The 27954-nt window shown below is 40.6% G+C and overlaps 1 protein-coding gene across 1 annotated transcript in view; it reads left to right on the top strand.

Annotated features, from left to right (window-relative positions):
* fgfrl1a (fibroblast growth factor receptor like 1a) overlaps positions 1-20202 on the top strand; it is a 71025-nt gene extending 50823 nt beyond the window's left edge. Inside the window, exons 4-8 of the mRNA XM_051419446.1 lie at positions 6789-6866; positions 10992-11288; positions 14491-14663; positions 14767-14947; positions 15494-20202. Coding sequence (XP_051275406.1) covers positions 6789-6866; positions 10992-11288; positions 14491-14663; positions 14767-14947; positions 15494-15918 — 1154 coding nt within the window. The 3' untranslated portion in view covers positions 15919-20202. The remainder of the gene's footprint in view (positions 1-6788; positions 6867-10991; positions 11289-14490; positions 14664-14766; positions 14948-15493) is intronic.
* Positions 20203-27954: the final 7752 nt, after the last annotated feature.

Below are 27954 nucleotides of genomic sequence, written 5' to 3'. Positions count from 1 at the left end.
ACATGTTTGGCATATTTACTTGAATATATTGATTAATCACCTAATCATTTCAACCCACTTCCATATGCACAGAATTTCATTTTTTCAGCTGTATTACACAGTCTTCATCAGTTGTTAGGAATTTGTTAAGTTGTCATGGATATAGATTTGTTCACATCTGAGCCCAGAGCAGTAGCTGATTTATTCATTACAGTAGTTTGTTCATCTGAACAAAGTCCATGAAGGAGATATGGTTGAAAGCTCCAGGAAAAGCTAGTTAGTTTGGTTTGGTTTGTTAAAATATTATCCTGATTGTCAATAAATGTTCTGCATTGCAACCCTGAACTGCGTGCTGATTCACTGAAATATCATTAGTGTCCTGCAGATGCTTTGTAACTATTTAACATTTATTGGTTTTATTGTTTTGATAAATTACGGAAAACATATTAATTTTCACATTAATATCCACGTCTGTACAGTCTGGTGATATGGCTTGTTCCCAAGTACTTTAAACACCTAGTGCCCATGGAGGATTACATGAGCTGCTAATTACATATGAAACACAAGCCATACTGCTGACAGAAGGTTTCCACAGAACATCTACAGTATTACATTTGGGATCTGGAGCCACAGCATGTAAAACTAACCATTTATTATAATGACACTGTGTGTAATGCTGCAACTTGTGGCAGCTAAATTCAAATAAATATTCCAATGATTACTGTGGCTGGAGAGAGAAGTATGTGTGGAACGTGGGGTCAAAATGCAGTGTGTGTGTGTGTGTGTGTGTGTGTGTGTGTGTGTGTGTGTGTGTGTGTGTGTGTGTGTGTGTGTGTGTGTGTGTGAGAGAGAGACAGAGAGAGATAGGGTCAGACAAACAGAGGGAGAGCTTTTGGATGTCTCTTTCTTCACCCACAAACAAAACCCTTCCTGTAAAATGTATTTATATTATATAAATGTGCATTATATTCCAACAGCAGCAATAATGTGCTTATAACATAAGAAAGATCCATGTGGTTCCATTGTTTCCAGAGTATCATTGAACTGATGGAGTTATAATGACAGTGTGTGTTTTAGGAGGGGGTCAGTGCACTGACTGGCCAACAAACTGCTGAAGGACAAATGGTGTTTATTCTGCTGGTTGTTACAGTGGATGGAGGATACATCCAAAACTGTACTGAACAATGGGGTTCTAAAATGTATCTGTCTGACACTCAAATACAATATTTATCATCTTATCCTGTTACCCAGGCTCTTCTAAAATAGTAATCAAAGAATTTCTGTGGTACCCATCATTGCACCTACCAGAGGTCCTTTGTTTAACAGATTCTCAAATTCTTCGAAATAAAATAAATAAATAAAAAATGATACATGCATCACTTCCTGCAGACTAGACTATATGATCTTCCTCAGGAAATAGTTATGTAGCAGCAGATTTAGCTGTAAATAGGCTGAATACCTATTGTTTTAATGAAGATTGGATAGAGACAGAAATGGATGAATCTACTCTGGATGAGAAGTCCTTAAAATGTTAACATCTACAATACCATGACAGATGAGCAACTCTTAACTACTGCTTCCAATGTCAAGAATGAACTTTAAACCTCACTTAAAGAATAAAGTTAACTGTACAATAACTTGCTTGAAACATGGCTCAGTTAGGGTTCGGGTTAGGCAGTAGATCAAGTTCAAATTTGAGTCAAATTGCAATCCATGAGAATTACGAAGGGCTAAAGTTCAACTTTGTTCAAAACTGCAATCCTCTGCAATATTTAAAGCAAGCTATTGTTGCTGAAGCAAAAATAAACCCTCTTGAGACCGAGGTTTAACTGAATAATGTCTCTTCTTCCAGTCTGCAAAACATATTGTAAAACGTACACTTACACAGCTTTGTTGAATATTCAATTCTGATTGGTTCATTACGACTTTCTATTGTCCGTCATTTCTGAATAGTGAATAACAGACCATTGCTCTGGACCCAGTTCAGATCATAGAATCTGGAGGAACTGCAAAGCCCTGACATGAAGGAAACATAGAGATGAGTGAGAACAGAAACGTCCACATCAGTATTAGTCCCATACTAATGTTTTAGCCAAAGCAATGAAATCATTTTCAAACCCTATTTCTATAATAAGTAGCAATGTAATAAGCAGGATCATGTACAGAGCGCGGGTCATTATTGCAAAATAAACCCTGATACTGTTCACTTTAGCTCCTGCTCAAGGCTGGATCAAGTATGAGGCGAGCTGTGCCTGTGTAAAGCCTGAAACTGTGACCGTAGTCAGTTTTAGAGGACTAACAGTGGTTTACTGGGTTTGTCAGATACACAAACTCACATCAGGCTGGTTTTGGCCCTGATGCTGCAACAACCAGCGGTCAGTAAGAGCTGACACAGAAACATTTCTCTCTCTCCCTCACACACACATACACATACCAGCCCTAACACATGCACACACACAGAGGTTCTGTCCACATATCCAGTGTCTCTATATTAAAACCTGGAAGGACATGACCCTTTAGGAAAACACTGGCCTCCTGGACACACTCACACATACAAACACACACATTTAAGCACACATACACACCCACACACTGGACTGTTGGGAGTCATATTTCTGAGCGTGCTCATGTCCAATTGCTGCCTTTTCTCTACAGACCTTAACGTAAATACAAAAGGAGGTTATACAAATACACACACACACACACACACACACACACACACACACACACACACACACACACACACACACTCACACTGGGGTACCCTGCCAGTGAATGTGTGAAATGTAGCACACTGTTGAACCATTTCCCCCCTGTAGATCAAAAGAGAGGTGAATGAAAAGAAACAATGAAGAAAAGAGGCAGAAAATTAAACAGAAAGCACAAGTGTGAGGAGAGAGAGTGAAATAAATGAAGAGATCAAAAAAGTAACTCATACATGATAAAAGGAGCATTTCAGATGTTTTATACCATGCATGATGTTGTGCAAAGGCAGTTGAGGAAGGAAGGAAGTTTTACAAAATTATGTTTAAAAAAACTGCAAGCAAATGTCTGTATACTGATGATACACAACAGGTCACATAACTCCAAATTGTAGACTCTGGGGGGACATTTGTTGTAGTCTATGCTCATATTGTCACATAAAGGAAGATATCCTCCCATATCTTCTGCAACTTCAAATTAATACACCTGGGAGAAGGGTAAAGACAAGAAGAACATGATGTGGGAAATAAACATTAATCGGACACATGTGGTCCAAAAGCTTGTGGTAGAAGTGAATGCATATATATATATATATATATATATATATATATATATATATATATATAATTCTTGATGGATTTTTATAATTTTACAGATTTTTGTGTCTTTGTAGCTCATGTTGGATGTTCAACTAGAGTTCTTAAGTTCAGTTGTTTGCATGAAACCAAGGGATTTCCGATTCAGGCGTTTTTGGCCGTGATTCCAAACCGACCCCTTTAATATTGGGTAGATTAAATGTGTATCTGACACATTGAAATAACAGCTGTAGCCTACTTACTCTGACACACTTTATTTTTCACCCAAAAAACTGAAGGGCCTGCTTCAAAAATATTGTTTTATTGATGTGATCTACTACAGAGAAGACTTATTATATGTTATATATATATGATTTGTTGAAACTACTCAGTCCACGCACGGTTGTACAGTAATGTTACAGAGTGAAGTTCTTCCCTCACAAACAAACAATCTTTGGCTGATTACAAACATAACGATATTGATCCATTCAGATATGCCCGGATTAAACCCTGGAACGATATTCCTTTGGATTGGCTCTGGACTCTTCAGTATGTAGCTGCCTTTAGCTTATTGACACTATGTATACCCTCACTTATACAGATTGCCTTTACATATGCATGACTCTGTGTATGTATGTGGCCATGTGAGTGTGAGTGTGTGAGGATTGGTTGTTGTAATCTCCAGCCAAAGTATCTGGCTGAACATTAGAAGGTGGAACGGGATCAAAAGAAAACATTTTGTTTATTGAAAACAGCTGAAGCAGGGAGGGAATATGTTTTCCACTCTGTATGTGTTCAACTTGAAACAAACAGTGAAACATTAAGTCTACCCCGCAACCTTGCACATACTGAGCCAAAGAAAGGTGTAAAACTGCCTCCGCTGGCGGAAACTGTTTCTGAAGCCTGGATGTCTTAACATGTTGACAGACGTGTGATTTGCTGGTTTCACACTGAAAGATAATGTTACAGCTTTACTCACAAAAGGTCCAGAAGGTTTTAAAAGGTGTTACATCCCAAACATGTGTCAGGGAAGGGCTTTTTTAGCAGGACACTGGGGCGACTAACTTGTGTACAAGAGTATAACGATTGACATTGAATCTTTTAAGGCAGAATCAGATATTTATACTTATATAAACAAATCCACATCATTGTTGGTTCTCTGTAAAGAATATTATAAAGAGGGTTGTTCTGCTCTGGACCTGCTCTATGTCAAAAGTGTCCTGAGATAACTTTTGTTATTCTGTTATTTGGCAATATACGAATAAATAGAATTGAATTGAATTGAATTGAACTTCTAGCACTCAGATAAAGACAAAGATGGAGACAGACACAATATAAAAAGGCTTTTGTATATGGGACATTATTACACATCCAAGTAGTAGGTAAACTCTGTATAGTTCTGTGATTAACAGATAAGACCATGCTTTGAAATAACTACATTGGGATCTAAAGAAAGAAGGACCGATTATTCCAATAAATGTACTTCTAGGTATGTGATGTACACACTTTCCACACTATAGTAATCCAATTGCACATAGTGCCAGGGTAGAGAACATGTAACTTTTCATACTGTGTAGCTCTTTATGTTACCTCTATCTGAAAACTATAAGTGTATGTATAGTTTATATTGTTAATCCAAACACATGCACTGGCAGATTTTCTGTTGCTGATTTGTCTCTACATCAGTGTCACAATACACAGCTGCTATACATAGGCATATAGATGTTTTAAATTTGGGAAATACTTTGATACTTTTGGATGTATGGCTGCACTGTATGGACAGTGGAAGTGTTCCAGGACCCCCTCTGTGATTGGGTCTGTAGGAGGTCTGCCAAGTAAGGTTTACAGTCTCGCACCAGGCCTGGGGGAGGGTTTTCTAGCTGTTGAGAGTGCTAAACCATGTTCCCCCTTCAGATCAGACCCCCGTGCCGCCCGGCTTCAAACACGCTGCCCTTTCTCAGAACACGCCGTGCATGTGGCAGGAGGGAGGGATGAAGGGGGAGTCATAGGGAGGGAAGGGGGAGTGAGGTGCAACGGGAATACCACCACCTCAAGTTACCACTTAGTTAAATAACGTCAGAACACACACACCCACACATGCACTGACACACCCATATAGGAATTCATATCACACAAACACACACACATACAGGGTCTGCGCCACACGGACTGCCAGTATGCTATTAATACCAGCCCCGAGGATGCAGGTCATGCCTCCTATTTGCATTTCAAATGCGTCTTACATTCCATCATCCAAATAGTGATGCTTTAAAGACATTTGGCGCTGCATTAAACACTCCGAACTTTCAGGTGGTCTTCTAAAATCCACCCACAGATCAGAATATGTACCAACATGCACGATAAACATATCCATTTACAATTACGCACGCACTCTCATGTATTTCCTGCAGGTGGTCCAAGGCTGTTTGGTTCCTTTTTCTTTCTTTGCATAACTACCATCAGGTTTTGGTTGAAGTTTCGGGTTTGAGCCAAGTTAACCGCACACAACCCCCCCCCCCACATGTATTTTGACAGACCTGATATTGCACTGTATCAGCCCTCCCCACCTCCCTGTTAAAGGGCCCCTCAGTTACATTGGTTCCATCTTGAAGCGGTTCCTAGCGTGAAGGTCCAGACAGATGTTTGTATCTTTTTGATAATAGATGTGGGAAGACATGCTGAGGGAGTGAAACTGATATGCCAGCGTGAGAGTAAAAGCAACATGATACTGTAGACGATATCGGCACATACAGTATGAAAGTGTGTGAAAAAGAATTAGCTCTGTGCACCCTGTTATTTTTCCCCGAAAGTCAATTTTGGGAAAACTTTTCTCCCTCTTTTTATATGTTTAAGGCACATATTTATGGTCATGCTCTCTCAGTGGCATGACTCAGGAATGAATGATTTTATGATTAAGGGTAGTGGAATGCTTGCAGGAATAATTTTAGAGCTTTCTTAACCCGTGACATGCAGTAGCAACGAGTCTCTGGCACAGTCACACTAATGGACAGACATATCATATGATTTGTCATTTCAGTACTGGATGGAAAGTACGTTTTTGAAAGCCAATAGTCTCTGTACGTGTACGTGGCTTCAGTCCTGTGAGCTGTAACGCCTCAGTGTCACCTGTTGACCCGCTGTGACCCGACTTTACCTGCCACTCCCTGCCATACGCCTGCTTTTCTATCGGCTAATGTTTTCCTACTTTTACTGCTGTCCTTACTGTAAGGTATAAGTATTTTAAACAGTTTATAACAGCGATGCTTCATCTGCATCCAATACAAAGAGTAGAGCAATGTATCACTGATATCTTAGATTTATGTTACAAACAATCATACATCATGATCGGCTGCATCACATAAAACAACTGTCAGGTGCTGACAGAAAACAGAAAAAATCCTCTTAACTCCCTTTCACTCATGTTATTTGTTTTGCATCAGGTGTCTTTGCAAAGTATTACTCGTTATCCACTATTCATTAGCTGACAATCTACTAATGATGCGCTTCTTGTCTGTCTCTCTCCCTCAACAGATGACTCCGGTTCAAGAGGTGAAGCAGGAACAGCCAGGAGTGACTCTGAACATGCCCCAGACTTGGCTGGAAAACTGGGTAACCACTTTCTGAACACATCACTGCAGGCACACAAGCATTTTAAAAACGAGAAGGAGGCCTAGAGGTGACACTTTAGATAGCTGAGAGTGTGTAACATTTTAAAAAGTACGGTAGCAGATTGTACAATAAACACCTCGCACACTATCAGAGGGGAGAAGGTGAGGGTGTATGCCCACACACAGGCACATAAATACACACAGGCACACATCAGGGGGGTTGTTTGCTCTGATAATTGGCTCTGACAGAGTGGAGAGCAGTCTATTTGTGTGAGGTGTGATTTGGTGGGACACATTCCTCCCCCCCTCCCCTTAAGTCTCCCTGGTCCCCTTGTCACGTAATTTAACCCTTCTTTATTTGCTAGTTGTTTTCCTTTTATCCAACTCTCTCACCTTTCCCTTCTCCCTCTCTTCCTCTCTCACACGACGATGTCAACAAACATTTACTCTCTCTTTGTTATTTCACACACATTCTTTCTCTTTATCTGTTTGCATCTCTGTGCTCACACACAACCAAACGTACACAGTCACTGCTTTGGCTAATGTCGCCTTCAAACCAACTTTAGCCCCCTATATATTTGAATGAGGTCAGTACAGCAATGCAGCGGGCTGTAAAAAAGTTGATCCTCACTCAACTTTCACTGTAAGATCATCCATCAAGGTGGCCAATCAAGTAGATGACATAACGTGAACAGTGTATTTAGCTGTTTACCTTGTGATCATTGCAACGAAAGATACAAATTATTGCGGTGGTCTGGAGTTGTAAAATCCTGTTGATGACCATTGTGCAGTGTTTTGGTGTTTGAGAAGTCTTTAAATGCATTAACATGTTTCTCCAACTGGATCTGGATTGTATTTCATTGTTAAATGTACAGATACATCTTCAACAACATTGTGTGTAAATTCAACCTTTAGAAGAAATAGTTTGTCTTTTTGGAAAATCTGCTTATTCCCTTTCTTGCCAAGAGTTAGATGAGAAGATCAATACCACTCTCACATCTGAGAGTTGAAGGTCCAGTGTGTAACATTCAGGAGGATCTATTGGCAGAATTGGAATATAATATTTATAGGTATGTTGTCATTAATGTACAATCACCTGGAAATAAGAATGAGACGTTTTTATCTACAGATAGAGACATCTGGAGACATCTCTATCTAATTTGTTTAATCCATACACAACAGCCATGTTGAAATAGCAGTTTGTAGTTTTATGGGCAGTTATGTGTTAAACTAGGCTAACTACCTGCTGGCTGCTCGCTCTATACATAATGCACGGACATGAGAGTGGCATCAATCTTCTCATCTAACTCAATCAAAACATGTAGACTGTGTTCGAGCCTAAGACAAGTCCAAATCCTGACCTAAACCATCCTTCACCATAAACATCAAATAAATGAAATCCTAAGTCTAATATTAACACTAAACTCCCCACCTGAATTACTAAACTCTAGTTAATCCAAAATTGCCTCAGTATATCAAAAATCTTTTCCATCTCACAATCCAAGTGAGAAATCATAAGTCTCTCTTTTTCTCCCCCTCCCTCTGTCTCTGGCGCACTGTCTGATCAAAGGTGGTCAGTCGGAGGGTCAGCAGTATTTTTACACTGTTAAGTGTGGCGTTGAAGTGGCCCTTGAGACCCTGAACAAGCCTGCCCTTTCGCCCGTTCTGGCACTCACCTTCTCCCCTCTTCCCTCTCTCTATATCACTGCTAGGTCTGTTCGCCCTCACTTCTCCCCTCTCTCTCTCTGTTTTTCTTTCTTTCTACCTCTGTGCCCTTTCTCTTACCTTTTGCTTTTTTATTGTTTTAACTCTCTTTGTTTTCAATTTCTCTGCCATCACTCCAGTTTTATTCGTCTGTTTTTAGCAATCTGTCAGTCCTCTGTATGTGTTAACCTTAATATGAACTTCACTCTTTCTCTGTCCATCTGTTTTCTCCTTACCTTCTGTTTGATTTGGTTCAGCTTAGACAATATAAATCAGTTCATTTCTGTTGCACTGTGCTGCTTTTTGTTCATTCTCTAGTCTCATCTTTATCCAATCCAGTTCAGCTGCACTTTGCGCTTTGGCTCTTCCCTCCTCTTTCCAATTAATTTCAGACTAAGCCACTGCAGTTAATTTATGTAATCATCAAAGTAGGATACTGCCAAAACAGTAAACTATTAATCATTGTCTTCTACTCCTCCACTATACTTTCTTCACTCTCTAGTAGATCTATTGACTCAGTCTGGTCACAGTTCAGCTGTAGTCCAGTAGCTTTTCTTAGACGCAGGGGTGGGGAGGGGGGCAAAGGCGAGACTTAAAAGCCTTTCGGGTATGTTTGTTTTGTCATCCTGCCCAGCTTCCTGTCGGTCAGCACAGAACTATATTCCGCTGAGTAATGCAGCAGTAGTGAAATCTCCACATTTGAGCGCGCAAACCCGTCACATAACTCTCCCCCCGGTTTGTTTACCCAGAGCTAGAATAATAACTGTGTCCACAGAAAGAGACGCAACCGCTGTAGTTTCAGGGTGATTTATCGCCCTGGTTGATGGCTATCTGCTGTGGCTAGAACATGAGGGCTGTAAAATCAAGCGCTCCTGTGAATTATTTCCTCTCCTCCCTCCCTACTGGATAGTTATTTCTCCTCTTTGATCTGATTTCACTGCTCACTGATGTGTGTTTTTTAAAGAGGGATATGTGTGTATGAAAAGATGGGTTTAGGTAAGGTTGGTTCAGTCATGCAACTGCATGGAGGGATGTGGATGTTTGAATAGGTGAATGGGGTTAACTAACCATTTTATGCTTTCTAAGACAGGATTTGCATGAATGAATGGATGTTTGGTGTGACGCTAAGTCACGGTCTGGCTTTTTATGACTTGTGCATAGATATGCATTCATGACCGGATATTTACAGCGATGTCACATAGCTGTTTAGCAAGTTCCTGGGTTCTACAGAGGAATCTCATGGATGCATGATTTGAGTTTAAGAGCAGCAGAAGTGTACAAACCTGGGGCCAGAGGTGCACAATCAGTGGAAAATAAGGAATCTGGTATGTGTATATGCATGTGTTCGTGTGTGCAGGTTCCCGGTCATGTGAGTAAGTCTTTTCGGGGAGAAGGGGAAGTGATTCAAACATTTTCTCAAACAAAACAATTAGGTTTATTACAGCAAATTAGGTTGTATATACCAAGAGTCACGCTGCCATATGTTGTTACAGCACAACATGGAATTCATGGCAATGCCTATGGCCATGACCTCAGTTTGTTTGACGCTCCTCACACAGCTAAAAAAGTCCATTACAAAGTCTTGTGTTCAGTCCCCAAAATTAACTCAATCTGAAAAAAAAAACCTCTGCAAATTGAGATGATTCAGTTTGTTCCCAATTCTGCTTGTTTACAAAGTTTGTAGAAACACGTCAGTATGTTACAAGGAAGTCCTTTTTCCCATCAGGCATGAATGTACTTGTGTGTAGATGCAGATTATTATTTACTTCAAAGAAGCTGATTTGTAGTGGAAGATTACGCACCGGTGCAGAATATCCCTGGGCCAAAAAAATGTTATCACATTGCATCACAGTTGCTGCAGATGTCTGTGTGCATAAAGGGTTCAACCAACAAAACGTCAGATGGAGCAACAAGAAAGCAACAACACACAGTTCATAAAGCCAAGCAAATATGCATACAATATCTGTGTGAGAAATAGTTACTTTTCTGGAGGTAATAAGCCAACAAAAGCTGTTGCTCATGAGGCTTCAAACATTTCTCAACACTCTCTCTGTGTTACAGCCTTTTCAGATTGCGTGGCTTTGATAGCTCCTTACGTCTTATAAAAGTCACATAAGACTCTTTCCACTGGTCTGAAGATCAGAACACTGCTTGTAAATATAAAACTGCTCTGTAAACCATTTATCTCTGCTAATACCTTCTGTTCTCTCCTTTCCTTTCCTGTCCGCCCTTCTTTTTCTCCCATCTGTAGCTGACTGACATGAAGAGTGTTCATGAGTGTGTCTGTCTTAAACCACGCAGTTTAAGTAACTGAACATTAAGCCCCCATGTTCTGCAGGCAGCCAATAGCAATAGAACTTTCCAGTGCTGTCTTTATAATTATAGTTTTAAATTCTCCCTTTTGACCTCTCTCCGCTCGCAGTACGTCCACGCTTCACTCAGCCGTCAAAGATGAGGAAGCGCGTCATCGCTCGCCCAGTGGGCAGCTCGGTGCGTCTGAAGTGTACAGCAAGCGGCAACCCTCGCCCTGACATCGTCTGGCTGAAGGACAACCGGCCGCTGGTGGACGAGGATGGAGGAGCGGGAGAAGAGGAAGGGAAGAAGAAGAAGTGGACTCTGAGTCTGAAGAACCTGACGCCCGAGCACAGCGGGAAGTACACCTGCCACGTCTCCAATAAAGCGGGAGAGATCAATGCCACCTACAAAGTGGAAGTCATACGTGAGTTAATGTTTGGAAGAATCTGCCCAGCTGAAGTGTTGTCTCCCAACAGAGCAGGACAGATCAATGCCACCTCCAAAATGTACCACCATCCTCAATAAGATAGCAGAGATTGAACCAGTGCTAATGTCATTATAAACAAGGCTAGAAAATAACAAATTATTACTTTTCAGATTACAATTAGTCTTTATTTAGTTTTTGATTATTATTTTTTTACTTGTGGAAAGGAGGAAGCTTTGTTGTTATTATTGTTATGTCAGTCAGTCAGTCCTTAAAACCTTTATTACAAAGACATTATGGATGGTAGATAGAGAGCATTCTTACTGAAATGGTTATTATCTTTTTCACAGTGACCATTTGTGAGCTCTGTGTTAAATGTTAGAGATTAGTACCTTTGTTCATCTACATAGCTTTCCACCCATGTAATCTTACTTCTGCTTGTCATGTGTTAATGTCATGTGACAACAGGATATTATAGCACTCTTAATTCCTGATTTCCATTTGAAATGTTGCCATCCAAACATTAGACACATGCATGAATCATCTCTCTCTGATGTCTTCTTTTTTATTTTTAAGTTGGGGTGCAGTTGCAGCTACAGAAAATGGAGAAAAGCAGCAAAAGTTGAAGCAGTTGGAAAAAGCAAATTCTTCACTGTTTATTTATTGTCAAATGAATAATGCATTCATCAACTAATTGCTTCAGCACTACTTTTAAGAGATGTGCCTGTAAAATGTGTAATGTATATAAAAATTGTGGTAATTTCATGCCGTGACACATCAGAAAGCACATTTTTGGAGCTGTGGTTGTTGTTGCTGCTGGTATATGATATAGTGGCATATCTTATAACAGCAGGAACGTCTCTCACCCAAACAATAACATACATTATGCTGTACACAGTGTATGTATTATTGTTTAACTGAGAGGCCTGTCTGACTAAATAGCAGGGTTTGCAAAGGGTTTTGTTTCCATTCTGACTCACAATATGTAGAGTGTCTAAGATGATATGAGAACACCATAATTAACTTTTCAACTATTTAAATGATTTGCTGGCAAAGAGTCTGATGCCAGTGATCAGTCTTTGCTTTCATAAGAGATCACTGCTTATTCTGTTTGGAGGACCTGAGTACACATTTCCATCTTGTTATAAGAGAGAAAGGCGTGGAGAGTGATCAGCAGGTTTCTCTCATACCATTTAATATGTTATGTTAAAAGTGTTTATCTACACCAAATCATGGCGTCATTTTCATGGCAAATGTTGTGGAATTTGTCTTATTCAGGTTGAATTCGCACAATTATTGAATTGGATTCACACATTTCCACCACAGGAAGAGTATATAATGCACTGCACCAAAAGTTGCTTTTAAAAGGGTCCTTTCACTTCAGTGGCATTTATTGATCACCACCAGGCTCGTCAGTAAACATAAGTCAAGCGAGCAAGGAATGTTCAGCAGGTTTTTCAGTTTGGACGGGAACCCAGCTGCAGTTTCAGTCTAAAAAAGGTCTAGTTTTACTGTTGAAAGCAGAATGTGTGTTATGATGAGTTCTGAGTGTTTTCTGATGTATTAGGTTGTGTTGGAAGGCTGCAAAAGCTGTTTTCAGTGCTGAATGATTTAATGTTAAGTTGTTTGGTGAGGCTTAATTTGTGTGTGCGCACTGCAACTGTACTGTTACTGAATGTGATAGCTCTGTTGAGAGCCTCAGACTAGCTCCTCTCACTTTACTCGACACATCTGTTGTACATTAAAGTACAGCTGTAGTCTTTCCTGAACGACACTTACGCACACACACGCACACACAAACAGAAAGGAAGTAAATCAAACCACTGCTCGCGTCTGTCAAATGTGACATTTTCTCGATCAGTAGAGATTCACTCAGCTGTCAGTCATTCACAGCTGTTAGAAAGAAAACTAGAAAAAAAGGGAGTCCAGGACAGAAAACCAGTAAAGCCGTCACAAAACATCCATAAATAGAGATGTTGAATATAGTACATCAGGAACGTAATTCTTAGATATGATCATGTATCTGGTTGGAATGGGTCTGCACCTGCCTTACTAGGAATCCTTTTTTCTGCATCCCTCTTGAACATTGCCTTACCCCCTAAAAGAATAATTGTTGGTTCAATTCCTGGCCACATGCTCCAAAAAAATAGGGGGCTTAATTTAATCTCCTCCTCTCTCATCTCATTTGTGTTTATTCGCAATACTCGCGCCAGTAACTATGAACTGCTGAACCTACTTACTACAGCACTATGGACCCAAAATAAACAGATATTGCTCTGATGTAATTGCAATAAAGGGATCAAAAGGATGCCAAAATAACTACATCATGATGCCTATTTGTAAAAAGTCTGAATTCATGCTTTGTCAGGTCTGTCCGTAAGACAACAAGCAAACAACTTTGTTTTTTACTTGTCTTTCCATGTGTTAGCTGAATGAGTTCTGGCAGTTTTGTTTGTGTGTGAGGTTTCTTTGCATTTCATTGTAGGTAGCCATGCTTACCAGATGCCTTCGGGACGTGCTGTGACTACATTAACACATCTTAGTTTAAATAATTTAACTTATAGCACCCGAAACTCTTGACCTGTGCATCACTGTCTGTAACATGCATTGAAAGTTCCCACTGCTAAGTGTTCCAAACCTATTTCTAAAGTAAAACATACACCTCAACATTTCCACATCACCACATGAGCCTCAGAGAAAGTTTGGAAACTATAGTTCTTTCCACCTTGAATGTATTAATCCTTTAACACAGGTAAAACTGAGAATTCCTTTAATTCTGTTTAAGAGAAAGGTTTCAAAAAAGCTGGTGTCAAACTGGGGTAAAAAAAAAACAACTTCCTATACTTGGGTTACATTCTTGTGAGATTGTATTGTACCAGATACTGAAAAGGAGACTTCTCTGGCAGGTGTGTTTATTCTGATGCATAAACAGAGAAAGAAAAGGCAGGAGCTGAACATAAGGAATCTGTTTGTGTATCTTCAGCAAAGACGGCGGATGTGGTGCTGAATACAGCAGACACTGTAGATAATGCTTGTAAACCATATTATGGTCTCTCAGGGCTGCATTTAATAAACAGAGTATAGACTCATTTCTCACTGTGCTTTTCTCCGGATTTTAATTCTGATTACAGCTAAATTTGTTTGTCAACTGAAATGGAATTAATATTAAATATACTTTCTGTGTCTGTGTCTCTTTCTGCAGAGCGTACCAACTCTAAACCCATTCTGACTGGAACTCACCCTGTCAACACCACCGTGGACTATGGAGGAACCACGTCCTTCCAGTGTAAAGTCCGCAGCGATGTCAAGCCAGTCATTCAGTGGCTTAAAAGAGTTGAACCTGGTGATGAAAACAAATTTAACTCCACCATAGAGGTACAAACACACACATGTAAACCAAATTCTCTGCAGCAAGTTAACTAGTGATATATGTCTGAATTTTTCAATAAACTCATAATTTGTATGATTTTATTCAAAGGTTGGAGACCACCGCTTTGTGGTCCTGCCTACAGGGGAAGTTTGGTCACGTCCTGACGGATCCTACCTCAACAAGCTGCTGATAACCAGAGCCAAGGAGGAGGATGCTGGCATGTACATCTGCCTAGGAGCCAATACTATGGGCTACAGCTTCAGGAGTGCCTACCTGACGGTGCTACCAGGTCAGAGAAAGAAAGAGAGAGCAATGTGCACACACAGAAAATTGTATATAATCATGTGTAATTTTCTCTCTGGTTTACAATAGAGGAAGATACTTGACAAGCAGGTTTGATTGGTTGTTTGAAGTTGCTACCAGTTACATAAAAAAACTAGACTCTACTAGTGCTAGCCTTTATAAGACACATTTCAATATTTCATACATTTTTAATTTGATATATAATAGTGGCAAAATTATCAATAAACCATTGTACTCCACTGGGTGCCTGTCTGTAACAGCACCAGCTAACACAATCAGTTAACAACAACATGGTAACAACATGTCAGGCTTATATGCTTTATGAGCCACCAATCAAAATAAACAGTCTTCCTCATTTACCTCACCTTTGCAAGCAATAAAGCATAATATCACCATCAGCTAACAACATGCTATCTTACAATAACTGGCTAACAGCATCTTAAGATAACTAGTCTGTTTCCATCACTGGCAGCATGCTCAACCCACCATGTTTTTCCTTTCGTTAATTTACTCATCTCTCGCTCTTTCACAGATCTAAAGCCCCAAAGCAACTCTGTCCCCACAGCAACGTCCCCAGGCCTCCCCTGGCCCGTCATTATAGGAATACCAGCAGGCGTCGCCTTCATCTTAGGCACCGCCCTTCTCTGGTTCTGCCAATCCAAACGCACCTGCTCCTCTTCCTCTTCCTCCTCCTCTGCTCTTCCTGCCGCCCAGCGTCTACCTGCAGCAAATCGTGACCGAGCCTGCCCGACGGTGCCTCCTCAACCGGCCAGCGGGGATAAAGATTGTCTTTCATATGAGGACTACATTGCCCACCAGCAGCTGCTTCTGGCTCAGGGAGGCGCTGGATTGGCTCCTAAGGTCTACCCAAAGATCTACACGGATATACACACACACACGCATTCACACGTGGACGGGAAAGTACACCAACACCAGCACATTCACTACCAGTGTTAGCAGCGAGGCTAGCAGCACGCTTCGGTGTTTCACGTTCAACTCTTACACGAACATGTTCCTGTGCATGCAGACTCATTCACAACAGTTCATAACTAACTGCTGACATACAGAGCAAAGAACAAAGAAAGCTACACACAAGAGACCATGCGGATTCATATACAGAAACATGTGATCACGCAACGCTTGCTCTTGCTCATTCTGCTGCAGCCACGTTATTGTGTAAACGGACTTATTCAAGACACAAACAATGAAGAATGTAAAGAAAGAAGACAAAGATCCTTATTTTTAGCCAATCTGGAGGACAATCCAGTGAAATCTATGAGAGAAATAATCCGAAAATATGTTTTTTTCAAACCTTTATATATATAAAATCTTTTCTGTAGATTTTTAAATCTCCTCTTTTGTTGCCCAAAAGCCTTATTTGAAGCCACAATGAACTCTGCAGCTTCAAGGTAACTTAACACAACAATTCTCTGTCTTTTAGTCCTTTGGACACAACCACAACCTCCTCAGTAACAGTAGAAATACAACTTGCCTCCACTACAAGCCTCCAACTATAACTACTCATGTATATTTTGGAATACAATTATAAGGCATTTAGCACACTACTTCATCCTGGGTAATCTATAAAGAATAATATAACATGTGATTAATGTAATAGCATAATTTCAATAGCCCAACTGAGCCATAAGAAACGCAAGTCAGGACAAACTCCCACTGTATCCACACCCTCGGGAAGGATGACGGCTTCTGGTTTTTGCTTCTCCCGGGTTCAGCTGCTATCAGGGTACTAAAGAGCTGATGTCGAACTGGGTTACCCGAACAGCATGGATCTCTCTTAGTAGACTGATTTTAGCAGCAGCTACAGTGCGATTCCTGCTACAGCCAAGGAGCCCCTCCAAAAGCACATCTACTGACAGTTTCTACCCCTTTACTTCCCGGAGAACAGTGGCATTTCCTGTTTTGCGTCGTCTTTTTTTCAGTTTTGATTGACGCTCAATGACTTCGCAAGAGAGGGATTAAGGATATCAGTTCTCCTCATGTCATCCGTTCAACCTCTTTAGCCAACAGCACAAAGGGCTGAACGTCAGTGCCTCTGTGTAAAATGGTGCCGTCTGAGAATTGTTTCCAGATTTTGTGGATCACCGTTGCACTATTGGATATGTCACAGATTCTTGTTAATCTGTGATGAGATTTAGAGGGCTTTCAAGAGAGGAACTTCATCCTAAATTCTAACTCAAGGATGAGCCCTCAACTCAAAGCACCTCACAATATGACCTCAAGTGTAATGGAACAGGTTTTGCATGTGATCTGTTCTGCACACATGGTGTTGTTACAGAGCAGAGGCACTCATGTTGTTGTTGTTTTATCTGAAGAGGAAAGGTTTTGGATGAAGGGCTGCCTTCTCACCCGTAGAGCCCTCTGTCACTCTGATCAAGAGAATGGAAGATGTTGCAGTCAAGAGATTCTAGATGCTAAAAAAGGTAAAATAATGGGAATCAAATATCAGTATTTTTATCACTAACATTTAGAGCCATATAATGTGCAAAAGTTATTTTTATTACTATAGCAATACCCACTGACAAAACCCCACAAACTGCTCTTATTGCTGTACAGTGGCAAAGATATACATTGATACATTCAGAGATATGTCTGGGATATTTGGTTCTGCATATATTATTCACGTATCTGCATATTTACCACAAATTTTATTGACCACTTTAAGAAAACCTAAACATCCAAAACTTGGTACCATGGTACACCTCCAAAGGTGTTTTCACACCTTTTAGCAGATTAGACTTCCTCTCAGGACTGTGTGGATGTGTACAAAGTGCGTCTGATTAAGATTTCCCTCACTCTCGTGTAGTTTTGTTGCACCTTTTAGTGTAAGACAATGTACAACTGTATCTTTCTCATTCATAGATTGGTAAACATTGGGGTAATTCCCAACATTGCTCCTCCTGAGGAGAGGTATCATCAACCAGATTAACTGAAAACACCTGTGTGGCTCTCCAGGGCCTTTCATCAATGAGTTCACCAGCAGCTGCTATGAGTAAAGCAATTCATGCACTATATAAATTATCCCAGAATCAGCTGTTTTCAAAGCCACTGTAAGCTCAAATTGAACAGAGTGGATGTGAGATTAAGGTCACATTTACTAGGTGATGATCTTGTTCTTTTCACTAGCACTAAAAATCCAAAATCTAAAGATTCCTTTTAAAACTGCAGCTACTGAAGCATCAAAGTTATCTGCCAAACTAGTAGCAATGTAGTATTGGTTTTGACTGATTTCCATCTTTTCTTGTTGCTTGGTTTGCTTATGTATTTCAATGACTTTGTTATTGTCGCATGTGTGTTTTCACTGCTTCTGGTAAGTATTAAGAAATTTCCTCACACTAGAACGTGATAAAATCACTTACATCAGCCATGTTTCCATGAAAGAGACCATGCGGATTCATATACAGTGTCCACAACTTAACAATTAAACATAAAAAACAACGTCAATGTCATTGGTCCATCTGTCGGATGCTTCCTGTATTTTTGAAAAGTACTCCCACCCCCGAACAGGGACTTTTTAGGGGGTAAAATAATGGCCCCAGAACTTATTTTAGACCCCGGTCCCTGTGGTGGAAACACACTGAGTTCCTCCAAAGTTAGTCCTCTGGGGAAAGTTGGTGTGGTGGAAACGCTGCTATTGACCCAAACCTCATCAGAAACTAGCCCCTACAAACCCTCCCAGTTACTGTACAACAGACTTTCTTTTGCTGTTTCTCAGGTGTCCATCTTGTTGTTCCTGTGTGTGAATCTGACCACTAAATAAAAACTGTGTAGAATGATATGCTAAGCTAAGATTTACATTTCATCTGTTTTACATTACAGCAATCTCTGAAGGCACACTCAGTGAGGTGACTCTGTCCGGAGATGTTTAAACAACTTTACAACCTTTACAAGGGTGTGTTTCAACAACCATGTGACAGGAAGTGATAAATTGAAATCACTTGATAACTTTGGATGCACACGTGCTCGATCCTTAGTCTGTATTTTTGCACAAATCTCTAAACCTAATTAGGAAAATGTACAAAATGATTCACATGACTCACATATGCATTTTTTTTGTAATACTCACTGGTATGTTGTGTGTTTAAGTGTGGGTGTGTAGACCAGAGCTTTGACTCTAACTACCAGTCAGGCCTCTCTTTCTTTGCTTATTTTGAATCCCTTACAGAGATTTTGTTTTTGTATTATCTCACTTTCTGAAGACTTTTAAGAAAGACAAAACATGCAGCCCTCAGATAATAGGAGCCACATCTGTATACCTGCACAAACAATTTCACAAAATTATTTAACAGCCTGTGACCATATTGTATTTATTGTTCATCTTTCCACCAGAGCGCCCTCTCTCCTATATACCAATTGAAATACATGTAAAGTTCAAATGAAAGTACATCAGAACAGCAAAGAATACGCTTATCATAATAATTATGGTACAATTCCAAACAGAGACACATGTTCATTTATTTTCCTCTCTACAAACAGCTTGAACTGAAAATAGGTCTTGCATTAATAGCTCTCCCTTCAACATGCGTTCTTCTTGTCCTCCCATCTTTTCTGTTTTCAAACATCTGTTGACAAAGTCACCCCGAACAGCTGGTGTTCCTTCATTGTAAAGTTTTTCTTCCCATGTTTTAGGGGCGGAAAAAGTTTCCAAACAGTAAAGTTTTCCTCAGTCAAGTTTTTCTGTGAAAACTCTCGTCACTTGGGTTACCTGTTTTCATTCATTTCACGTTAATCCCAGTTTTTTTGTGTCAAAGCTAATGGACTGCCAGTAGACAGACTGTGTATATGTGCCCTTACCACTAGCATGTACATGGGATGACATTAGTGTTGAGATTATACTTTTAGATAATTTAGTGAGAAAGCCTTGGACCATTCAGTAGCTCTAGCAACACATTGGCCCACAAAACATTATAAATGCTAAATTGTCTCAATATTCAAAAAGAAAGGTGTCTAATTTATTTTCTTTTAAACATGTTTTTTCTTCATATAATTGGGCATTATACTGCATGAGTGGATTTTGTGTTATAGTAGTAATGTAAGCTATGTAGCAAATACCATGTTCATGTCATTGTAAGATACTGTATTTATACGTTCGGACGGAATATACGAAATTTTATCGATAATCTTTGTATCGACAATCTTGTACAGGCTATTGTCATTTAGGATAAAATTTTGTTTTCTCCCATTGTAATCATGTTATTGGTGCCATTAAAAAAGTCAAATCTATCATTGTCTTTTCAGTAGTTTTTTCCTTCAGGTCGGTCTCTCTCTGTGTTGCCTCACAGAAGAGATTCTTGTCCAGTGGTGTACAATACCTCACTGTACCATGGGACTGTCTTTAAGTGAATGTCCTCTAAATAGTTGTAGCCCTTCAATTGTGATTTGTTTCATCTGTCAACGTGACTGTCTGCGGAGATGACAGATGGACATGCGGTGCGTGCAGATGGAGGGTGTGAAGGCCCAGCATCTCTTTCCCTCTCTGACTCATTAAAGGAAGAAGATGATGAAAGAAAACACTGTTGAAAGGATGAGGCACTGCAAAGGGGTGGAGGTGGCAACAGGGCAGGGCATGGGAACAGAATAAGTAAAATAAACGACTTAAAATGGTATTCTTTAAGTTCGCCAGGTTTTTAGTAACATGTTCTTTCTTCTTAGAGACTGAAACATCTTTAGCCTTTGTGCTGCCGAAGTTGAGCATCTGTAGGTGGCGCTCTCGAATTGGTCACAGCGCAGCGCATCCCTATCTTTGAATTAGCTCTTTGACGTAACAAAAATCATTTTAGTGCATTTTTTGGCCACTTGGGGGCAGCAGAACAAGCAACAGACTAAATATTAACATTGATAAATTCTAAAGTAGATGTGGCTAACACGTTAGCAAACAGTTACCAGTTTACACATCCAGCCGACATTAACATTAATTTAGAGTTATGTTTTTGTGCAAATATCTCCTATGAGCTGTTTTTATCAGCAGGTAGTGTACAGTGCCTGGAAACAGTAAAAGTAACCAACAAGTTTTTAAAAAAGAGCTGAAAGAACGCACCATAGTGCTGAGGGGGAATTGCAGTCAGATGTAGTCTCTGTGGGTTTGTCATTAGGAACAACTCCTTTCACTTTATGTGTAGTTATTTGATGCGTTTTTATTATAAAAAGTGAAGCTTTGGCTGAGGTGCCCCTGACCCTGTACAGTAATCCATTGGTTCAACAGATGTCCACCAAAATCTTCCACTGATTATTCCAAGGTGAAAAAATGTATGTGATGTATTAAAATCAATAAAGGTTAAATTCAGTCAGTGAAGTTATTGCACTGTAATAGTAAATTATGGGTAGCTAACAGGCATTTATTTATATTAAAATGCCATTATGAATTTGCTAGAATTAGAAGAGAATTTTGATTTGAATATTACATTTCAGAGTTTCACAGCAAAAAACAGCAAAATGAAACATCCCCAAAATCTACCCTATAATTGCTTTGCCTTCCTTGTTTCCCTACATTTCATTTAAATTGGATCAGACATCACATAAAATGGACATGACCCCTGTGTGTGTGTGTGTGTGTGTGTGTGTGTGTGTGTGTGTGTGTGTGTGTGTGTGTGTGTGTGTGTGTGTGTGTGTGTGTGTGGGGTGTGTGGGGAAGTTTTAGAAATGAAACACTGAAAATATACAAAGAAGCAAATCATCTCACAGGAATCTGCGGTTTTGAAATGTTTGCAAAGTCAACAGTTACTCATGACTACGTGACCTAACCCAGGCATTTACAAATCCTGGATCATGTGGATTTCTATGCATCTGGTAAGCTTTACTAGTAATAAATAAATAGCAGAAGTGTTAGATTTAAAACTGTGAAGGACATTTTACATTCTACATTTTTCTAAGTGTGAGATAAGAGCAGAAGAAAACTGTCCTGATGGAAGATATATATGACTTTCCCAGGCTGTTTCCATCCTTGACCTTCAACTCCCATTCTTCTCTTATCTCAGAGATTAGTATTTTTCCTGCTTTTCTGTGTTCCTGGTTATCTCCTGTGAGTTTGATTGACTTGAAGAGTTAGTGGAGGGGAAGATGGGGAGGACAGAGACGAGAGGAGGAAAAGATGAAGAGGAGCAGGGAGGAGGAGGATGACACAGACTGGAGCCGCTGACAGATGTGTTGAGCTCACTGCTGCTCTGCAGTGATGAGAGGAGATGAGAAAATGGAGAGGAGATCAGTGAAAGAGTGTGGAAGTGTCAAACAGCGGGGAAAGAAATGTGCAGAACAGGATGGGAAGAGGAAACGTCACAGAGGCCCGATACCTTCGGTCCCATCTGTCTCTGCTTTGATTTTTCATTTGGACACTTGAATCAAAGAATTGTTCACTTAGGAACAATCGAACAAGTAATGCCTTTCAATTTCTTAGAGAAAAACAAAATATAATGTGGTCAGTCAGTCACACAGAAGCATCCACTGTGTAGTTTTATTTAACCTTTGTTTAACCAGGTGAAAGGCTCAGTGAGATTATGAGCCTTTTTAAGAGAGGTCAGGCCAAGAAGTCAACATACAGTAAATGTCTTACAATAATAAACACATGAAGAGTCCTGTTACACAAAAGAGCAGATGTTTTCCTGTTAAAACATACCTGCGGGTATTGAAAGTGACCTTCCAAATCAATACCAAAAGCATTGTTGACTGATCCACAATGGAATTAATGTGAGCTTTAAGTCGACTGTGGGTAATTTCACGAGATGTGTTGTTTAATTACAAACAGTTTTTTTTATTTTTAAAGGATTCTAATATGTAGCTGATGTTGTAAATAAATATGAATCCATTGTCAGACATCCTCGAACTGTTCAGTTTTAAAGGTGAATCTTGAGCTAGTTCTTTCTTTTGAGTTCACATGGCACCAAACGTCAGTGCAGATTGTCTATAGGTTAACCTGGAAGGCACATGTAGCCTTCACATTTTGTAAACTGCCTTTTTCTCACTGGTAGACTTCCAGTAAAGCTATTGTTGGTTTAGCTGACAAGTGCGAATCTACTGGAACCCTTCCTCCCTCTGTCAACAGGGATATTATAGAGTAATCTGAACAGAAGAAATGTTGATTATTGTTGTTGTCTGGCAGAGAGATGCCTTAACTAAAGGTAAAAAGGTTTACAAAAAAAGATTTTTCATGAAGGAAAAATGTGCTCTATCGTGAGCCGCTGTGTGGATGAGCAGGAGGGTGTGAATTGACCGAAGACATTCCTGAGCTGTTGAGATGAAGGATCAATCCTTTGTTGGGTTGAGTTCACTGTTTTCTTTTCTTTTCTTTTGACATAAACCCTCATTACGTGTTTAATACAGCAATTTAAAAGTGTTTTACGAGTGTTTTCTGGTTGTTTGACACAGAGACACAACAATTTGAACTACAAATACCAGAAATAATGAGGTGTGTGTGTAATTACCATATATCAATAGACACCAAAGAGACAAAGGTAAAAATGTAGATTTGCAAGTCCAGTGTTCTCTGGGTGTTGGATCCCTTGCTTGCTGCTCTAGCCGGTGAGCACACTACTACCACCATTTATTTTTGAACAAGTAAACCATCACAGTTATGGGCACTCTTCTCTATTGCAGCCACACTTCCTTTGGTCAAGGAGATGGCTGTGTTCAACAAAATCTAGTCCATTGCCAGAGCAAATGTTTAATCCTTTGGACCTTGAGGTCTTGCGGGACCTTTTGCTCTCTCACAGAGTGGGTTCTGGTGTGCGGTTGGTTGGCTAAAAAGGGTGTGAACCCATGGAGGAGATTCCTGGGTGCTTGAGTCAACAGCAGCTGTGGTTGGTGATGAAGGGAAGCTGTCCAAAGAGCTTTTTACCGGCAACTGCCTTTTCACTGTGAAAGGACGTCTCAGGTGAATGGAGTCAGTGACCATGAAGGGCTCACACAGACGTGCACCTGGGGGAAAAAAAACACAACACACATCTACTCATAGAAACCCGACAGATAACGATACATACACACACTCGCCCGGAAAAGAGGCTGAAAATGTATCTGCGACGTGTGCCTACAGCTACACACGGAGGTTTGCACACGCACAAAAGCACAGATTGCATGGCGCACACTCACATACACACAGATGGGGAACAACACAGACACCTGGCTGGCATTGAAGCACTGTTATGTTTGCATACCTCTCCCTCTCCCCACTCATCCTCCACACAGCCACAAAGCTGCCATTAAAACTAGGAAAACAAAAACACAAAAAAAGAGGCTAAAAGGGGGCAACAGGCGGCTTCCATCCTTCTCCCACCCATCCCTCCCTTCCACCCTTCCTCCCTTTCTCCGTCTCTCCATACCAAATGTTTACCTCCCGCCCCCCACCACCACCACTACCGTGAAAAGAGAGGGATGTGGACAGACAGGGTGAGAAAAGAAAGAAATCTGGCAGAGGGGAAGGGAGCCAAGGCCTTTAAAGTCTGCCACAGAGCCGTGACAAAAGCCTCCTAATCTCGGTGTTGTCTTTCGGCCCCTTTTTCTCCCCGCACATCCTGCCAAGTGTGTGTCGCTCTGTGTGTGAGAGAGAAAGAGAGAGGAAGAAAGTCAGACTGAGAGTGTGTTATGCAAGCTACAGTGTGTGTGTGGATTTGTCTGAGAAAGCAGTAAAAGGCAAGGTGTGTTTGTGTGAAAAGAGACTGTGTGTGATAACAAAAGTTAGTGGGGGGTGTGTGTGTGTGTGTGTGTGTGTGTGTGTGTGTGTGTGTGTGTGTGTGTGTCAACTGTCAAATTCAGCCAATCTCATTGACTGAGAAACTGATTTATTATTGGTTGAATTACAGAGCTCTGGGTGTCCACCAATCAAGACTCTAACGTACATCTTCCAACAGCAGCCTTCCGAGGGTTAAGGTGTGTGTGTGTGTGTGTGTGTGTGTGTGTGTGTGTGTGTGTGTGTGTGTGTGTGTGTGTGTGTGTGACAGGAAAGGAATCTTTCCACAGCCGTGTTGACATCACTCAAGCATGCATGGGACAGTTGGAGGAGGCTGGGCCCCTTCAAAGGCAACAGCATGCCTGCCTTCACATGTGGGATGCCTGTTTGTGTGTGTGTGCGTGTGTGTGTGTGTGTGTGTGTGTGTGTGTGTGTGTGTGTGTGTGTGTGTGTGTGTGTGTGTGTGTGTGTGTGTGTGTGTGTACTGAAGAGAATACAAGTGGTCCAGGTCACCCATCCTCACCTGTTCCTCTTTGACTCATAAACCACCCCTATTCAACTCTCTTCTGCTAAAATGCAGCAAAACTGCCTGTGGGTGTGTTTTTGTGTGTGTGTGTTGAACAATTCCTCAATCTCATTCTTTTCACCCTCTTCAAAAGCAGCAGATGTGAATGGACGTGTGTCTGTGCGTGTGTGTGTGTGTGTGTGTGTGTGTGTGTGTGTGTGTGTGTGTGTGTGTGTGTGTGTGTGTGTGTGTGTGTGTGTGTGTGTGTGTGTGTGTGCTCCTTCCTCATCCTGTCGATCCCTATCAGAGGCAGCTGTGGTCCAAAGGCCTTCACACACAGCAGAGGTATGCATACTGGAGCTATCGTGCTATACAGTATACAAGGCTGAGATAGACTGTAGTGCCATCTACAGGCCGATCGATTTATTGTGAGCGCAGCGTGCAGTAACTCCGATTTACTTCCATATTTAAATAAAGGATTTCACTCCCAGAACAAATGCTGCAACTACATTAATGAAACTGAATATCACTGAGGGCTGGGGCATTTACAATGCAAGCTGGGAAGGAAATTTAGTTTGTTAGTTTCCTTTATGTTACTTTTAAAAACAAAATAAAAATTATAATACAAACATATACATAAGGATATTTTTGTGATATCAAAATAGTTTGAACAACATCACATATAAGATGATGAAACTGATAATAAACCTTGTTCCACTGTTAAGCATTAAATCATGAATTAATTCACAAAATATGGCAGATTTTTTTAGGGGATTTTCCCTACATCATCATATCGAGTGTATATCGGAAAAAGCTATAGTGAAATGCTTTGGAGCATGCTTGACAGAACATGCATTAAAAATCCAAGCCAGGATGTGTTATGTAATGACACACAAGGATGCTCAGTCTTTTTGGTTTGTGGCCTCTATTAGGGAAGGCACAAAGAGGGATGATCTCAGATTGTAGTTTGTTTTTATCTTCAAAGAGTTAAATCTCTTCTGCAAGTCAAAAATGTCAGGAAAAAAATCATTTTGTGCAGCAAATATGTATTTTTTGGTTCATCTTTCTAACTTTATTGATCATCTTAAAAGTGGATACTAAAAGTACAGAAGCTTAAAGTGCTCACGTTATAACAAAAGTCTTGTTTCAGCAAATGAGTATACAAATAGGTTAAAAGACATTCTGAAATAAACAAAAACATCTTCTTTAGCCCTCTTCCATTTAAATGTTAAACAGTAAAGGTGATGGGGATCACAGATCATACACTCTAGGGCATGAACAGGAACGCTTTCTGTGCACCTCAGAAAGACAAATAGCTCCAGTGTGAAATCATTTAGTTCATGTCGTGTCTTGCCTAGAGGGGATTACACTTACAGCACCAAAGGTACAAGACTGAAATACTGAGTGACAAAGTGTGAAATCTGGATCAGATTAAGAGAGAAGCTTCTCTTTCACACACGCACAGAAAGATGGAGATGGAGAGACCGGGAGAGGGAGGGGTGAACAAGCTGTGGGAACACGCTGCTGAATAATTACCACTGACATCAGAATAGTTTTCTTTAGCTCTCTGAAGTGGCAGGGCTCATTTGTACAGCCTGGAGCCATGCAGAGGTGTGTGTGTGTGTGTGTGTGTGTGTGTGTGTGTGTGTGTGTGTGTGTGTGTGTGTGTGTGTGTGTGTGTGTGTGTAGGAGAAAGTAAGAGAGGGAGGGAGATAAAGAGAGGGAAGGAGATGCCTTGCATGAGAAAAGAATGGTGTGACTTTATTTTAAAAGAAAAGTGAAATATTACTGTAATTGTGAGAGGTAGAGCACAGAGTGAGATGACCCAGTGTGTGTGTGTGTGTGTGTGTGTGTGTGTGCGCATAAGGGAGAGATTATTCTGATTTAGTCTTCTCCCTGTCAGTGTCTGACACCATGACAGCTTAGTCTACCCCAGGGAGCCATTTCTCTCTAAGTGGACCTTAAAAAACAGGAAACGTCTTCAAATCATCACTGAAGCGCAGAGGAGGATCAGGCCTACTGACTCTGTACAATACCCTTTAACTTCACTCACACACACACACACACACACACACGCACGCACGCACGCTAGTAAGTGCCTGAATATATCGTGCACAAACACAGAACACACACACACACACACACACACAGTCACACCTGAGCCCTCTTCAATAGACACCATTCACCACCCTGACAACCCGGGACAATAGAGGCAAAAACGCAGGTCGACAAAGAGAGAACGGACCTGTCTGAACACATCTGGCCGTCCTCGCCACCCGCTTCACCCGCATCAACTGTTTCTTGCTGTGATGACTTCAGGTGATATCATGTTTCTATTTGGATACACTTTGCTTTGCCTTCACTTGCAGCTGTTTTGTAACAAGATTTGAGGGTGAAATCACGAGTCATGTTACTGAAGTTACATGCAGCAGGCTAGGAGTGCGGAAACTATTGTTGAGGGTTGTTAACTATACCGCTGCCTGAAGGCTTCTCTTGATGTTACTAGAGCATTTGCCTGCAAAGCTAGAAGTCTCATCTTGTAGAATCCAGTAAATGGACGGATCTTTTGGTGAACATAATCCCAGTTTATTTAGGTGCAGCAGAGTGAGCGTCACATCATATAGCGCCTGCAGCTAGAGGTTTGTAAGACTCTGTGGGTTGAGGCCTGCCGGTTTCTCTGCTGGATTAGTGAAAGTAATTCACTTTCCAAAATAAAATTAAAAAAAACCCAGCTAAACAACTCAGATTCTAGTAGGCAACCTGACCAACACAGATAATAGGTCAAATGTGTATTGGATTTCATCTGGATAAATAC

This window comes from Dicentrarchus labrax, unplaced genomic scaffold (genome assembly GCF_905237075.1).
Source record: "Dicentrarchus labrax unplaced genomic scaffold, dlabrax2021, whole genome shotgun sequence".
Taxonomy (NCBI): Eukaryota; Metazoa; Chordata; class Actinopteri; family Moronidae; genus Dicentrarchus; species Dicentrarchus labrax.
This window is presented reverse-complemented; position numbering and strand designations above follow the sequence as displayed.